Source organism: Bombus flavifrons, chromosome 6, assembly GCF_040668555.2.
Source record: "Bombus flavifrons isolate JBK064 chromosome 6, iyBomFlav1_principal, whole genome shotgun sequence".
NCBI classification, from domain to species: Eukaryota; Metazoa; Arthropoda; class Insecta; order Hymenoptera; family Apidae; genus Bombus; species Bombus flavifrons.
Genome location: NC_138447.1, coordinates 10947669 through 10965037, shown reverse-complemented (window position 1 = coordinate 10965037; position 17369 = coordinate 10947669). Strand labels below are relative to the sequence as shown.

The 17369-nt window shown below is 36.2% G+C and overlaps 2 protein-coding genes and 1 long non-coding RNA gene across 6 annotated transcripts in view; 1 reads left to right on the top strand and 2 right to left on the bottom strand.

Moving 5' to 3' along the window:
• The window catches only part of LOC138181020 (uncharacterized), a 92753-nt gene extending 81660 nt beyond the window's left edge, over nucleotides 1-11093 (bottom strand). The window contains exons 1-3 of one of the 3 annotated variants that reach the window (XR_011173420.1): nucleotides 10823-11093; nucleotides 8819-8905; nucleotides 7029-7231 (exon numbers count right to left, since the gene is read on the bottom strand). This is a non-coding gene — a long non-coding RNA (uncharacterized LOC138181020). The remainder of the gene's footprint in view (nucleotides 1-7028; nucleotides 7232-8818; nucleotides 8906-10822) is intronic. The other 2 variants (XR_011173419.1, XR_011173421.1) reach the window with 2 other exon arrangements.
• Nucleotides 11094-11156: 63 nt separating this feature from the next.
• LOC138181007 (calmodulin) overlaps nucleotides 11157-17369 on the top strand; it is a 77229-nt gene continuing 71016 nt past the window's right edge. The window contains exon 1 of the mRNA XM_069115447.1: nucleotides 11157-11497. The gene's annotated coding sequence lies outside the window, so the exon portion shown is untranslated. The remainder of the gene's footprint in view (nucleotides 11498-17369) is intronic.
• LOC138180996 (uncharacterized protein PF3D7_1120600) lies at nucleotides 11893-17365 on the bottom strand. 2 transcript variants are annotated; one of them, XR_011173414.1, is made up of 7 exons: nucleotides 17256-17365; nucleotides 14832-17158; nucleotides 14648-14743; nucleotides 14495-14582; nucleotides 13258-14410; nucleotides 12558-12617; nucleotides 11893-12137 (listed from the first exon to the last, which is right to left on the bottom strand). XR_011173414.1 is itself a non-coding variant. In XM_069115415.1 (5 exons), the coding sequence occupies exons 1-5, from the start codon at nucleotides 17305-17307 to the stop codon at nucleotides 14268-14270; spliced, it is 2706 nt and encodes a 901-aa protein (XP_068971516.1). In that variant the 5' UTR covers nucleotides 17308-17365; the 3' UTR covers nucleotides 13254-14267. The 2 variants fall into 2 exon arrangements, 1 of the variants encoding a protein (XP_068971516.1); XM_069115415.1 differs by lacking the exons at nucleotides 11893-12137; nucleotides 12558-12617 and having other exon boundaries at nucleotides 13254-14410.

The window sequence follows — 17369 nt, the reverse complement described above, 5'->3', positions numbered from 1 at the left end:
TTCTCTGTCTTTTCCTTCTTTTCTCTGTCCTTTCTCTCGACCCTCTCACCACCACCGTCCTCCCACCACTGTTCCGCTATTGCTTCTCTCTCTTTTGTTGCCACATTTCCCTCGTTCCCACTTTCATTCAATCTCACAGCCGTTCAGTCATAAAAATATTTCTACGCCTTCCTGGATATTTTTTCTTTCCGTTGCCATACCTTGCACACTTTTCCAACGTTGGCCGTCGCCCTCCCCCTCGGCGCACCCCTGCCCCCTATTATTCTCGACGGCTAGGAGTGGCGCGAAGTGTGATTTAAACGCGCGTAAAAGTGGCCGTTAAAAGGCAAGAAAGCTCCTTAACTCCCGCTTTGATTGGCCAACTCGGTTTATTAAAACGCCCCGAGCGATATTACATATTTTTCTTCTCGCTTGAACCGGGCCACTTCAACGCTACCGTACATCTCCTTTTTCCTCGTCGTTGCCCATTCTTTCGTATTCTTTGTCGAGCTATAAGGCTAGCTGCTCAAATAACCATTTTCTCTTTCTCAGTTCCTTTTCTTTATTCCCCACCTCCGGCCCACCTTCGGGCCAGTGTCTTACTACGCCTCCAACAACTTTCTTTCCCGAGCCTCCGTGCAACGAACATCTTTCAACTCCTTCGAAACGATATTCTTGAAGAGCGTCGAGTGGAAAGAATACAATCGTTGAAACGGATCGTTGGAACGTAAGTGAGAAATATGCAGAAACGAGCAACGAGAATTAAAATCGCGTTAACGCAATATCCCCTTGTACAAACACGATTACTCTCGCTTGTAAATCTGTTCGAGCCGCAAAATCGAAAATCAAATCGAGGTGAAACGCGTAATCGTTAAGCGGTTCGCCCTTCCTCCGCCACGACAGCTGGACTCCCTTTTGTAATATTAATTAATAAGGCAACTTCCGTGGAACGAGATACTTGCTGTTAATTAAGAAATACCTAGCGAGCGCTCTTTTCCAACGCAGGGGCGAGGAAGCGGAAAAATAAGAGGTAGAAATTCCACGCTGCTCTGGCACCCTTGGAACGAGGTAAACTTAATCCTCGGCCAAGTTAAACCAACTGCTAAGCTTTTCATTATGCCAAAATGAGCACGCGAAGAAGAAGGCTGGTCGAGGAGAGGCTTGTTTTCCTTTATTCCTTTCTTAAAATCTTCATATCGAACCTGATCTTTTATCTTCGCTTTTGGATACACGGATCATCTCGGCAGATTCTTTAAACATTTCCCGGCTTCGTTGCATATTTCGAGTGGAAATTTTCGAGTTTTAAAGTCTCTTTATAGAATTCAAATTCCTCTTGTCGGTTTGTTCTCTTTTCTTTATTTCCCAGAGGGATCGTTTACGATAAAAGAAAAAACGAAGGGAGGGAAAAAGAGAGAGGCGAAGGTTGCAAAAGAAAACTCTTGGAACTTCGAATTCAAGCGAAAGGCGACGAAAAGTTTTACGAGCGCCACAGCCGTCCTGGCTGACTGGTTTGAATTGCATCAATTAAAAAAAGCCGTTCCACAAAAATTCCATAACGCGACGGTTGGAGGGCTGCGTCAAATGTCCCTGCACATTCGTCCGCTTTCCATTTCTACCGGATAGTAAAACCTTTTCATTCTTCTCGCACCTCTTTTTCGTTGCATCGTCGATAACGATTACCCTGCCGCCGATTTAATTTAGTATTTCGCTCGCCAAAATCAGAGTAAATATATCTCTCTTTATAACGCGTACTATGTTTTAATTTTTCGATAAAAATATACGTCGGCAAATCCACCGTATTGAAAAGTATCGTTTCAATGACTATTATGAAATAATATAACGATAGAAAATATGTGTACAGAAATATTCCGAATAAATATAAATGTAATATGTAACGGCGTGACAAACTTCGCTTCGATAGTTGGAATATTTTTGAAAACACGTCTGAACAAAGAAACGAGAAGAATACTATTCTACGAGAGAAACATAACAATAGTACCTACACCTGTAATAGTACGTATAGGATCGGCACTCAAGGTATGCGAACTATGTTCTCATAATACTTTGTCCGGTCGCAGAGGATATATGAAAATGTACGACAAGGGTCGATGGTGGCAAGGGTGAGATCTATCGACAGGGATGCGATGTTTAAAGGGATCTTTTTCTGTTTTCTCTTTTTTAACAAAATGATACATTTATTTTATCTACTTTTGCTCGTTTCGTTGGGCTAAAATTGAAGAATAAAAATTGGTCCACTGCCAGGATTTCTTATAAAACGCGTTTATGGTATTTCCAACCACCTTTCGCCTTTCCTACGAAAACAAAATTACGGTATATCGGCAAGCTTGAACGAGAATGTTGAAAGGCTTCGATATAAGCCAATCGAAGCCTGTAAAAAATCGCACCTAGAAAAAACTCGTTACCCTCTCCATCGAAACGATACTTGTTCCGTCGCGTGACGCAATTTAATTTGAAAATTTCATCGTTTAAATCGTGCTTTAAGCAGAAGTTCGCGAAATCGTATTCTCAAACCGAAGATCGCGCAACTTCCGATAAACGCTATTGTTTCAACGTCGACTGAAAAGAGTCTCGAGTTACAATGGATTCCGATAATTCCCGTCGTCTTACTATGAAAAAAGGAAAAGAAAAAAAGAAGAAAGAAAGGAAGAAGAAGAATAAAACGAACGGACGATAAACAGATCTTATCGCATTAAATTGGGGAGAGGCCATAGCGAGGTACTAATCGGCTACGATTTTTCCCGAAAAGGCAGTGGAAAAAAGGACGATTCTTCGGGGAGTTGTCGAATGAATCGAGCAATCTTCGGGTCCTTTGTTTTCGAGATCTGCCACTTGTAAATATAATTACCCCAGGCTCCTCTTGGTTGTCCTCCAGTCCAACCCCCGCAGCCGCTAGTACTTCCACCTGGCCCATCCCATCGTCTCTAATTTGATTCCGCGGTTGTTTTCACCCGCCTTCGCCGCCTCCTCTCCTCTGTTCTCTGCTCCGCTCACGCATTGTCTCTTGTCTCTTCATTCAAATTACCCTACGCTTTCCCATTCTCGCGCCGTTACAGCCTCTCTCTTCCCTCGTTCCTCTCCTCATCCCTGGCCAGACCCCACCGTTTTCACCCTTATTGTTGCGGTTTTATTGAATCCGCTGTGCATTGTCTGCGCGCGAGCGAGACGCGGCCGTTGTTCAAAGAAAATTGGCGCGTAGTTCGAAATACGCGAATATATTCGTCTTTCAGCGGGCTTACCCTGTGCGGTCCGATGAAATCGAGTTTCACGGCTGCGTACGTACGGTCAAAAGGTACACTAGGCTGGCTACGTTGTTATTGTACCGTGACGTGCGTGGTACCATTTTTCCGCGTATGGGTGCGGGTGTGTTTTTTCGGCAGTTGTCAAATCGTAAAATCGTTATCCAGGAAAATGGCTCGGCAAGAATAGAAGGATGCTTGCGATGCGTGCTTTAGACCGCCGTTCCGTTGTATAAATTCGTTGTACGCGGAGCACAGAGACATCGTCGATCGTTGTTGCGATGCGTGGAATCGCTGTAAATACGAACGACGTTGTTTCCTCTTGGGTATCGAACGGTCTTTGCGAACGTCCATTTCGTTCTAACATTTCCCGGCATTGTCTCGTTTCCTCGGATGTATAAATATGTAAGAAAGCGGAATTCGTGACTGGACTGCGTTACACGAGCAAGGAAATATTCGCCGGGAAGAAATCTGTGCATCGAGGGTAGAGCATCGGGGAACGTTCGAGGGGAGACCGAAGAACGTTTACATATCAAGAATCAAACGGGAACTCCGGACAAAGTGTCAACATGCAAAGACGGATTGCCTTTATTTATTTTTCCATTACTTCCGCGTGTACATTTTATGAAAAACGTTAAAACCATGAGCCCGGGCTACTCGATAAAAGATACGCAAATATTTTCCAATAAGTTTCGAGTGCATGTCGATAGGTCGTTTCGAATGTTTCAGCGAACAAAATCGCTGTCGACAAACAACGGAAGACAGGGGCAGCACGGTGAGAGAGGGGTGGTGTAGGTATGGTGGAAAAAAGGGGTGCTTAATAGCCGTCAGAGACGCGATTGTTGATTCGTGTAATGAAATCAAGAGTAATCGCGAGGGCGATGGCTTTTGTCCGGGATGCATGAATTTTCGACGAACGACCATTAATTATTCGAAATTAAATATCCTCCGTAGGTTTTAATTAAAATGTTTACAATGTCGCCCATCCAGATTACCAGCGGCATTTTATGACGTCGATATATTAAAAAGGTGCGGATTCATTCATCACGACTGGATCGGCGGCTGCCTGTACAACTTTCCAACGAGACATCAGCCTGGCTTGTGTATCGAATAAAGCATCGAGATAATAGCGACTACGTAGAGAAGAGAAAATAATAAAAAAAATCAGAACCACAAGACGCCTAATATAATATCCGATGTATATGAAATTACGAAGGAATCAGCTTGCGTGAATCACACGACTCAGTTGATCGTCAGTTTCCAAATCCAATAATGCAATTATGACGCGTCCCGATAATATTCGTGTAATTAAAATTCCGCGCCCTCCAGCTAGAGGCTCGTACCTCCGTTACCACGCTCCCTGACTCTTGTGAGCAAACGATTCTTGTTTGTTTTGCAAACAAAGGGTTTCTCGTAAGGGTTGGAGAGACTTGGAGCAGAGAGAAAGAAAGAGAGGATGGTGAAGGAGGGCGAAAGTGAAGCGTGGAGGAACGAGGGGAAGAAAGAAAGAGGGGTGGAAAGTGAAAAGGGGGTGCTGGAAAACAGGGGGCAGAATTATTACATCTTTTGTTCGAAGGCTCGAACCGCCCCATTTGCGGAATTGCGGATCGCGATCCAGCCGCGATTGCGACCGCTGAATACCACAGGGTCGGCATGGCTTTTGTTAGTTTTGACTAATTTCCGCCAGGTAATCTGCTTCAATTCGAATTTCCTCAACCATAATAACGCGTTACATAGGAATTTGATAAAGTTGTCTATGCGATATCTGCATTCCTGATTAGTTTACGATCCGCTGCACCGTGTTATATGGATAAAATATTTTTTCGTCTATTCACTTACGAACAGCTCGTCAAATTATTTCGTTTCGCTAGATTTATTCCGATCGTTGAGGTTGAGGTTGACTGATCGAAGAACGAGTTTACGAATTTGTAATAGAAAAGTATATTGAAATAATTAAAGGTATAAGTGTAATGTATAAGTTTATGCTGTTTCAGATCCTTACTCTCCTAGTGTTACTAGACAATGGAATGATAGGGAGCACGTTCTTATATTTAAAGCAAAAGGACTGTTGAGAATTGTGGATCTTTGAAGCCGAAATAATGTTATAGGAACACTAAATTTACACTAACGATTCATATTAAAATAGTAATATATTTATTTCATGGACGATTCCTTATATATTCATCGATACATACTTGCACGCGTCTCAGCACTTTCTTCCATACGCGACTCTTAACCGACTCTTAACCGACTGACTAGTTTACAGTCATCTGTTTTTTGGGGGACGCCGCGCACACACATACCTCCACACACCAACACTCACATACAAGCATCTCTACTACGCATTTGACCCAGTCCAGCACAGAAAATTACACATATCTCAACAAGGACATTACCAAAAAAGTCAAAACTTATAGTTTCGGCTAGAGGCTACAGGGAACATAAACAGAAATCTATTTATTAGTTCCTTTGTTCCTAGACCTTGCAACCCAAAGCATAATGTATACTCAAGGATACAATAATATGCACCGCTCCTTATTTAGAATATTTCTGCGTAATAGCAATCTCCAGGTCACGGATATACATAAATAAAGATGTAGAGTTTTTCTTGAAGTAGTTACTTCAATATCGATAAAGAGGCGGATTCTTGAACTTTTGGATAGCAAATATAAGAGAACGGAGTATACGATGATCGTAAAATTTTAATCCCTATGCGACGCGACGTGCACCATCGACAAAACCCAGCCCTTGAGCAAGTTTAATTCTTGTGGGTCCCATCGGTGACTTTATCGCGAGAAATTGCCACGGTCCGGAAACCGTCGTTACAGCATCGTTACCGTAAGAACTTACTGCGAGCATTGTTACGGCTAATGTTACCGAACTTGGTTAACTTTCAGTTTTACCGTCGATTCGGATTAAGAATTTATGGTAACAGCCGACTCTTCGGTTTATTCCCCACCGCGGAAGAACCGAGAAAACGTTTTCGAGATACACTTTAATTACACTCTCGGTATGCTTGAATATTTATTTTTATGGGGCAAAAACTAGACTCGAGTAACGGGACACGTATCGTGAGCATTTTGTTCGCAACGAGACTAAAAATTCGAAGAAAAATTGCAACTACTGTCCCAAAGCCTCTAAGCCTTGCTTACAGTGCTTCGTATTGCTCGAAGAAACGAGTAATCAGAGAATAAACGACTCGAGACTGCGGTTGGAAGTGAATGCGCGTTGGCCTAGAGCCTGCTCTCGTTGCGTATAATTCGATCCACGCATCGTATCGTGTTACCGTCGATTCGATAAATCGGACGACTGGCTAAGACGCGATGTCAACGTCGCAGAAACCGAGTAGTCTCGTAGAAAACCGAACGTACTGGTCTCATGTATCATCTACTTGCTGGTTCGGCACTTTCACCGCCAGTCAATTATATTAACGAAGAAACACGGGGTGACAAGCAAGCAAGAAGAGCCAGACCAACTTGGAAACTTATAACTTCACCCTGATGACTTGTTATTTTTACTTCGACCAACTGGTTCCCACACTAGTGTACTCGTGATATGATGTTACAAGAGTTTCTCGACGTTAGCTTGACTAACTTCTGCTAATAACAGCGAAACATTAATTTCATCCGATTGGATCCAACAGACTTAAATAACAAAAACGAAGATAAAGAACGACGCTCTTTGGAGGACAAAGGAGCCTGTCCTTGCTCAACCCCCACATCTCCTCAGAAACATTCGAATTCTCATTCCATGACGGGAACAGAGAGGACTACTTTAACCCTTCTTCCTTACCCCGTATAATCTTTCCCTGTGGTAGCTTTCTCTTGGCGGTCGGTATAATCGCGCCACACCAGTATTCCCGCCGGAGCCGTTGCTCTCGACACGATTCCTCCAAAGGATGAAACGACGAAAAGTTTAATGAGTCCGCCTACCACGTGTCCTCCGTCGGTAAAATTGCCTTTTCCTTCTCTTAACGACCTTGATTTCGGACATCTCTATAATCGAATTACAAACAGACGTATTATCTTATTATACGATTCGACCAAGATACGTACAATGCAAGCACGTTTAACACTAGAACTGCCACACCAGTCAAACGGACTGGCTATACAATTTTATTTTAAAATTCCTACTTTATGTTACATTTTTTTCCGCAATGATGTAACGACTTTCGCAACGTTAACTAAAGGAATAATATAATGAACTTTATTTTGTTTTTCATGTATCCAAACTCAAAATAATTTTGTATCAAGGATACATATACCAATAGCAGTTAAAATGACTGGTACTTTTCAAAGTGTAAAAGGGTCCTGCAATCTGTTCATCGAACCCCAATTGACCAGTTTCCTCGTTTTGTACAGCTTGCCACGCGTTTGTAAAATTTGTACTGCGTATTATTCAATATGATGATATCAGTTGTCAAGAAAATTCCAGGTCAATCGCTAGATCGCTAGATACTAACACTAGAAATACCACATCAGTCAAAATGGTTCGACAATTTTATAAATGTGTCAATCCTCGTTTAGGGATCATCGTTCCAGATGAATTAATAATACCAGAAATGTACTACATAACGTGGAATTCCTTCTGTAAGAAAGTAATAAATCAATAAATATAAAAATTATTACGTATTTTTTAAAGACCAGTGATTTTCACTGGTTTTGATAGAAATAGCTTCGTGTTAACTACCGGTAGTTTTAGTGTTAAGAAAACTCTTATACCTTCACGGTATATGTATGAATAGCGAGAGCGTTCCTTACAATGGTCCTCAGTAACTGTTATCTTTTTCCGAAGATTACCCTTTGATAAGCTACACCACGTTAAAGATTACGCGTTATGTGTAACATACTCGCATGCGTTCCATTTTGGAATGCTTCTTAGACTTTGGAAATGTATACTGATATTTAATAGCCTATCTAAAAGTTAGCTGCAAGAGTCTCAACGGTAACTACAATCTTTGCGTTTTCTGAATCGATGCATTTCAGCAAAATTGATTTAGGAAGACGAGCTATGCAGTGAACAACGAAGTAAAAGAAACATTATTATTTAAACTACGAATGTCGGACAAAAGAAGGTATGGAAATTCCTAGTAGTAGTTCTAAGTAGTAGAAAATGTGTTAAGTTAGAATGTAAGTTATCCATTTGCACGAAAGACGATTATCGAGACGTGTATGACGTAAATTACTACGAATTATTACAACAAATATCGAGGTTCGTTGTACTTGTGTACAAAATATCCGTTGATTATTGCCTATTCTATTCCATTATATCCGATATACAATAAATTAAATCGCAAACCAGTAACAAGATACAGCAATACGCGATAATCTAATTAAATCCATTTTATACAATGTCTGTGATAAAGGACTCGCAACACAACAGACGTATTGATTGTACGCCACTCGGCAAGTTTCACGAGCGTTTTACAGCATTTCGAAACATAAACGCGACTGAGCACTAATGGACCGACTTAAATATGTAAGAGAAGCCTGCCCAGCGGGTAGCGGGTAACAATAAACTAACACTTAAGACGTACTTCACGGCACAATGCGAAGTCACACTCTTCGCGCTAACGATCTCACCTCCAAGCTTCAAGCTTCAAGCTGCTTGTGCCACTGTCTCTCTGGAAACTGTTTTAACTGATGCGGGATAGAGAAAACTCGAAAGAGCTGCGAAATATCGACAAATATTTACGCCAGCGATTATATATTCGCAGAATACGTGAACAAGAAACAAAATAAAGATATAAATGTTATTATAGGAGAAAATTTTATATGCAACATTTTTAAACGATAAGAGAATATCTAATTGGTGAAAGTGGTTAATTTTTTGGATCGTGTGATATTTCATAAAGTAAACTGTTACATCAGAAAACAAAATAAAAATATAGACGTTATATAAATGTTGTTGGTAATTAGTGGAACTATTTTTTGAGAGCGAAATAATAAATGTCTCGCGTTGCACCAATATCTTCTAAACTGTAAATGAAAGAAACAGACGACACCCGGTATATCATAAAAACTAACAATGATGGAAATATTAGTTTTTAAAGTCGCGCAGGGTGTCGTTAACGTTCCCAGTCTTCCCGCTCGCGAGCTAAAAGTTGCTGTCCCCTCGTTGCTCGTCGCTTTTCTTAACGCCTCGCGTTTATAGGCCTTCGTGAGCTATAATTCCTTTTTTTCTTTCGTATACTGTTTGATACGAGAAAAGAAAACCGTGTTCCCATTCGCCTAGTTTGCAACAAGTTATAGGACTTTGTGTTACAATGCACATTGAAGTAATCCTTCGAAGTGACCGTTTAATTTTCTACAAACGTACGATACTGTTTCTATAGATATTTAACATATGCTACATAACAGCGATAAATTTGAAGAATATGTAAATTAAAAAAATCTTTCAGATGTTAAACGACATAGGTGGTGATTAAATAGAATTTCTATTCGTATACAACGATTCAAATGGAAATCAAGTTTTCTGTCGTGCATCCTTAAATTCGACCGTCGTACCTTTCGATCGCGACGGCCGATAACGGTGATCATTATAAATTTAAGCGCTTTTAACAAAAGCCACGTTAGCTCACAGCCGTTTCGCACGCAAGCGGCACTTTGCATGCCGCATTCCGGACGACTTGCCACCCTTGTTTGAACTGGCGAACTGGTGTTGCGCTCAAAGTCCGAATGTATAATTAATCGGGTTATCAATTAAAGGAGCGGCGCCGATTCGTGACCGCTTCCTACAGTCGAACCGCTATTATACATATGTCGATATTTGATCGTGACACTGGAAACGGAAACGACGTTCGTATATTTTCGCGGTGACGAGATCGCATAATTCTACTTTCCAATCGTAATCGATTCACCTTATTGAATTTTCACTTAAGGATAAATCAATAATACCGAATACTATTACTTATCATAATGTATGTTAGAACTTATTATAAATTAAGCTTATTTTATTTTAGAATATTTGATAATGCACATCATTTTTGATATTTTGTATGTATTTCTTTCAAACTACTATTAGTACCTGAATATTTTTTAAAAAATTTAACCTAACCTATGCGTGTATATCAGACTTGAACCTTCAGTCTTTGATTATTTTGAAGCTTCAGTATTTTGCGTCTTTGAATCAATTTATGCTCTCTGCAAAGATAGAGACGGTCGATCAACTGAATTCTCATTGGTGGAACGACATAGAAGCCGGTAAACTCTGTTTGAAACCGGCGAACTCAATCATTCCCTCTGTTCTACGACACGGCAAGGACCAACACAGTCTATGTAAATACAGGGAACTACTATACACAAATACGTGCACTTTACTCGATATTTAATGGGAATACCAAATCCTTCCGGTACATTTTTTATTAGCACGAAGAGAAATGAACTAGGTACACGATCCTTCTATGGCGTATTCGCAAGTTTATAAATAATCGATAAATTTCTGAAGATAGCTCTCAATATAAAAAGTGTGTTATAATGTTATGAAGAAAATATCAAGTAGAGAATGAGAGAAAATATTTGACATTTTATACAATACCAACATAAATAATTTAATCTAAATGTTACACGCAATATGTTTAAACTTACCTTGTATAGGCAGACATTTTTTCAGGAAATCTTCAAATGGAAAGTACTTATAAGAAACGTAAAAACAGATAATGATCACATTTATATGACACACAACACGTACTCGATATAAACTACGTTATATTATTCTTGTAGATGTATATCAAGAAGTGCTGGATAATTAATATCACACAATTACTTCAATTTTCCAATTATTTACGTCAATATGACGCGCACGTTTCAAATCACTACTTTAAACTAGAAATTTTCTCTAGCGCTAGTGGCGCACTCTAGTGAACGAATGCTGAAATTAACCAAGCCTTGCTGTTACACGGTAAACAATACTGGATTATCATTGGCTGACAAGATCAACAAGTAAAATAACTCTAATTTTATTATCGCTGTTGCCACTCTTATATTTCACAATTTGCTTATGATGAAATAAATTTGAATCATCTAGCGGCGTAAAATTATAATTTTTGAAATAGATCGACTCTTGAAGTTTGAAGTTCTTTTAAGTAATAATCGTTATCGACGTTACGAGTGTAAATAAAAGATGTTATATCTTATATTTTTGATAAGAAAAAGTGTAGTGGAACATTTTGAGTGACTAATGCACACAAAGAAGAAAAATGAAATAGGCGGTGGAATTTTATATGCTCCAGCTTTGACCACGCATAGCCTTATCAGTAAGAGGTAAATCAAAATATGATAAGTATTAAAGTAGTTTTCGTTATATGAAAAATGCGCATACATAAGTCGAGACGTAGTTTCCATATCCTTTGATGTAGTTATTATATGTATGTGTATTTATATCTACATATATCGATGCGTAATGCGCATTTATGTCGATCCGTAAATACTCTTTGATCGTTTCCTGCGAATCGATTATGAATAAGGAAGGTCATATATTTCCGAATTAGAATAACTAAAAAATTTGATTAGTTACGTCAATAAAGTTATAGGGGAAAAACAAAATATGCTGTTAAATCTTTATTATATTTCACACAATAAAGGTAACAGTTTTGTATAAAGCATAGTTTCATAAAAGATATATGTATACATTTGTAGAATATAACGAATGCAAGAAATAACTTTTAATACTTTTATCAAGTGACATAACGACTGCTTATATAATATGTATTATTATTCATTCTTTGCTATAAAATTTTGCAATATTAATGATAATAATAGTAGGGGAAGCATAAGTAGATGATGACATCTAAAATTGCAACATCCATTCTCGGTGTTGATCAATTTATTAGCGTCCTGTCTGAACTTTAGCATTTACAGGGCTTACAACCACACTGTCCGCCAGATTTACAAGCGCATTTGTCTGTAACACAAAATATAAAACTATGATTAGTGTTAAGTATTTATTGAGAATTTATTTACAATAAACATTAAGTATAACAAAATGTGAAACAAACAATAATTTATGATTTAAAAAATTGTAATGTTTTGAACAGTTATTTGCAAAGAAATATTTCGTGAAAGTAATAAAACTCGTTGGAAATCGTAACTTAACCAAACTATAGAGTGAACCGACATTAATAATGGTCACGGTTAAGCGATCGTCGCTCAAGTTTACAAAAAATGGGATATGTACAGTCAGAACAGAGAATCATTACCACATTCCTTCGAAGAAATCTTTCTACTTTATCACAAGTCTAAAAGTTAGAGTATAATTTTTTAAACATATCGTTTGAAAATTTAAATTTAAATTCCGGAAGTAATTTAAACTAAGAGTTATTACCTCCACATGAGGAGACGCAGCACTTGCATTTGTCGCCACATTGACATTGTTGGCATTTATCTGCAATAAGAAATAACATTTTAAATATTAGACAAAGTAAAAAATAAGTATTAAGTGTAGCAGTCAATTTTATTGAGGAAATTTGCTTCACTATATATAAATTGGTCAAAATCATCAATTGAGCACTGCCCGTAATAGCGTTTGATGAATAAATTATTCCATTACTTCCTGTATAAACCAATAAAGCTAACCACATATTATAAAAATTGTAAGAAAATTTCGCATAATTCTAGAAATTTCAATTATCCTCCATTCATTCATATGAAATTCATAAAATTCATTCATAGAAACAAAACTATATGAAAATATCGAAATGCCTTAATATAAAATTCAAATTTTTTAATATGATTTGAAGCAAAACGAAGAAACAGTTGTAAATATAAAAAAAAAATCAGTTGGATCTGGTAATAATTACAATTGAAAAATAAAAAATATTATAAATGAAAGTGTTAAATTATATGTAGCAAATTAACAAGCATTAAGCAGGTATATTGAAAATATTAGTACTCAACTAAAAGTGAGCAAGATTACTAAAAATTTCAGAATAATTTACTGAATTGTATATATCAAAATTGCATTACATCCAAATCAGATTATCGTATAATATAAGGAGGTTCTTAGAAGTGAAAGTAATTCTTACCAGAGCACTTGTCGCAACCTGGTCCTGGCATTTTGTAGTTTTTACGTAGTTACTTGATTCGAATCACTTGGAAGCTGAATGATCACTTGTTAGTTCCGGCGTACCCGTTCGAATTTATCGATCATCTCCTACCATAAGCCCTCTTATACTAACGCATCTTAACGGCGTGTGCAACTAGCGTCGTGCGTGCCATGCGCAAAGCAGGAGCGTACTTATTCACACTAGCTTCATACATTAAATTTAGAATTATGGAATTTCAAATATACTTTAAATTATATCAACATCTGTCACAGTTTTCTAATATGATAATAATTATATGCAATTGTTAAATTTTCTGCATTAAGGTTTTTCATCATATATTATATCGCAGAATATTGCAATACACATTTTACGAGTAATTAATAAAAGGAACAAATAACTTCAAACTATGACAATTCTACTGTTAGAAATTAATGCGATTGTCTGTATATATTTAATTTTAAATGCTACTAAGTAGAATTACTTAGACACACAATTTAGATACATAGGGGTACATAGATACACAATTTACGTCCCTGATTTAGTGCAGCACGAAACCAATGAATAACATTGCACGTTACACTACATTATGAGATAAAAACATTAGTACTACCAGAGTCTGATACTACAATGAATTAAAGTTTATTCCAGAAACTTTATGCAAAGACTAGAGCAATGACTTACGATTAGAATAATAAATAACTGAATTTCTTTCCATTCTTTCCCCAAAATCTATTAGAAAGTCTATTAGAAAGCATAAATAAGGGAATATGTATTTTCACTCGTATGTACCTCGTTTTCTGCTACATATTTAATACTTATTTAATAGGAAGTAAAAGTTGTAAAGTTCATTAAGAACTTTTTTAGAATATAGAATTAAATTAAGTGAAATTATATGTACTTCACTAAATATTATTGCTTTTTACCAATGCTTAAAGTACTTATAATAAAAATATGAAATATTCATTTTATTGCAAATATTTAAATTGAATTTAAGCATTTCTCCAATTGTTAATAAAATTCGTTTTTCTGGCTGCTTCTTCAACATGTATGGATTCATCTTCAGGTTCATAATTAATTTCATACATCCCATTACTTGCTGTATTCTTCCCTTTTTGTGCTGAATTTATCCGGGCTGAAAATATTTTTCATATACATAGATTTAAATCATTATACTAAGAATTTCCTCATTTTCTTCCATAATCAAATGTAATTATACCTTCGTGTCGGATAACAACTTTGCTTTGAGCAGTTTCAAGTAATTTCTTGACACGAATTCCATGTTTCGGCGATTTACTATTCCTTATCTATAAATATGTATAATGAATTAACATATTTCCAAAATATAGAAACGGTATATAGAAGTACCTACTGTTTTAACTTGTAAAGGAAGTTTATATGAAACCCTAGGAAGGACAAAATGACTTGTAGGTGTATTATCACACTCTGGTGTTTTTATTACATGTGCCTTATAGAAAAAAGAAAAATAACATACACACATAAATCAAAAATTACCAATACAGCGTTTAAGTAAATTTATATATATTTATATTTACCTCCTGTTCGTTTGTATTTATTCTAGGAGATAAATTAATCTTGAGAGCTGTGGTTTTTTGAGTTTTATTTATAGTTTTTGGTGAAGCATTTTGTTTTGAGTTTCTGTTTGATAATGATTTAGGATTCTGTTTCACAGGAGTAAGCAATAAATTATCTGTTTTAGCATGTACATTTTTTATAAGTTGCATATCTGTGCCTCTTATATACATACCCACTGGTGACATTATAGTATTATAATTCAAGCGATATAAACCTTCTGCATGTGGACTTTTTAAAATGTGTCTTACTTTAGTATTCTGTACAGGAGTGTTCATATCAGGAAAATATGTTTTTTTCTTTCTACAATCCTTATTTAAAGGAGACTTTCCGGGTGTCGTAAAAAGTTTTGTTTTTACAGTTTCTTGTATCTCTTTCTCTTGCATACCCTGTTTCTTTAACAATGGTGATTTTACATTTGGACTGAAATTAAATTTTGTCCCAGTAGATGTCCTTTTAATATTTATGGTTTCTTTTTTAGAAACTATATTTTTTTCATATTTTGGATCAGCGTCCTCAGTTTTCTTTAAATTACTTTCACTTACAAAAGAATTTGAATTTTCAAGTATCTTCAAGAGAGATTTATGTTTTTCTAAACACATTTGATAGTCTTTACAAGATACTAGAGTTTGTAAAAATTTAGTTTCATCATTCAATGAATTTGATTCACTATCATTAGCAAACATAGGAGACGTTTTCAACGTTTTTTGTATCTGTATAATTTCAGGATCTGCATTAATTTCTGTAATAATTCTTGCTGTATTAAGACATCTCTTCCTTTTTTCTGCTATGTCTTGTATTAGTGATTTGTCTAATTCATCTAGATCTAGTATTGCATTACTATTTACCTTGTCAGGTGTCACCATATTCAAAACAGGCTTTTCATTAATTCTTTTTGTTTTTTTCTTAGAATATGAGATATCACTACACTGATTACCTTGTGATTTATTGTGTAATTCTTTTAACTTCGAGCAATTAAGGTTTGTTTTGTTTATAGATGGACTTTGACATATATCCAATAAATTTGGAGTACTTAATGCTTTATTTTTTGGTGGATTTACATCATCAGACACATTTAATGATGCCATTTGTTGCTCGCATATATTATGAATATGACTCATACTTAACAAAGAAGGCAATGACAAAATTTTATGTAAAGGGGCAGAACATTCTTTTTCTTTAGGAAATAATCTATTACACTGATCTTCCAAATGTTCAAAAGATGTACTACTTGCATTATCTACATTATTAATACTCTTACTAGAATTACATTTTGATATTTTAGCGAAGAATCTTCTTTTAATTATATCTATACCAGAAACAGGAGTAGTACATATAGATGTATTTATGGGAGAACATAATTTCTCACTTTTGCAATTTGTCATGTGAATAGATCTATTACATGCAGGGCTTATAGAAGCTTCTGGGTGTGTAAGCGTAGACATTTGAAATGAAAGCCATTCAGGAGCAGATTCATCTTCAATAAATTTACACATTTTTCTAAATTCTGTTGTTAATCTGCTTAAATTTATTGCAGACGTTTTGTTTGCATCATCATCATCATACATGACAGACTCTTCAATAATAGTTAAGAGTTTTTCAGTAAAAGTTTTTGGTGACTGTTCGAATTTATCAGATAAACGTTTTAATATTTGTTGTGTCTGTGAAACTTCTTGTGCTTGATTAAAGTAATTATCTAATAAACAAAGCATTGTCTCAAATTTTTTTGTTTCAATATCCACATGTTCATCTTCATAATTTCTAGAAAAATTCTGTTTGTTTCCATCTGTACAGTGGGGAGAAGCAAATGACGGTATCAGTTTTGCATTAGATGCATTATCCAAAATAGAACTTGCATTTAATCTATTACTGTTTACATTGTAATTGGTATCCCTTCTTAAATTTTTGCACATTGCATTCGATTGTAACTTAGGATGCAAATCTGTGGTTTGCTTTTTGACTGCACTTGACAATTTGTTAGATGTATTATTTGTAAAATTCTGAGGATTATTATTTTCTTTATTATTATCCGTTTTAACATATAACTGTTCATCTTGAAATAAGTCAATACACTTATTTAAATTTGATGTAGGATGTATAATTGAAGATGAATTAATTGATGGATTCTGTACACAAGAAAGTTTTGAAAAGCTGCCAGCTAAAATAGGAGAATCTTTATTGTTGCACGTAGTATTATCAGATGTATGATTACTTTTATCTTTACTTTGAATTTCATTCAAACTGTCTTGAGACATTGAAGAAAATGTATCGAGATCAGTCCCACAATGTTCTGAAAAAAAGTTATTTTATTGTTAGATGAAAGATTAACACGTAAATTAATATCTTTATTTAGATAGAACCACTTGTATCATCAATTCTCTACTTACGAAAACTATTTAGCGAATCTATGAAATCAGCTCGCCTTCGTCGCCGACTCATTTTTCGAAATTTTTGAAAGAGCACTACATAACTGCTAAAAACGTTACGAATCACTATAATAA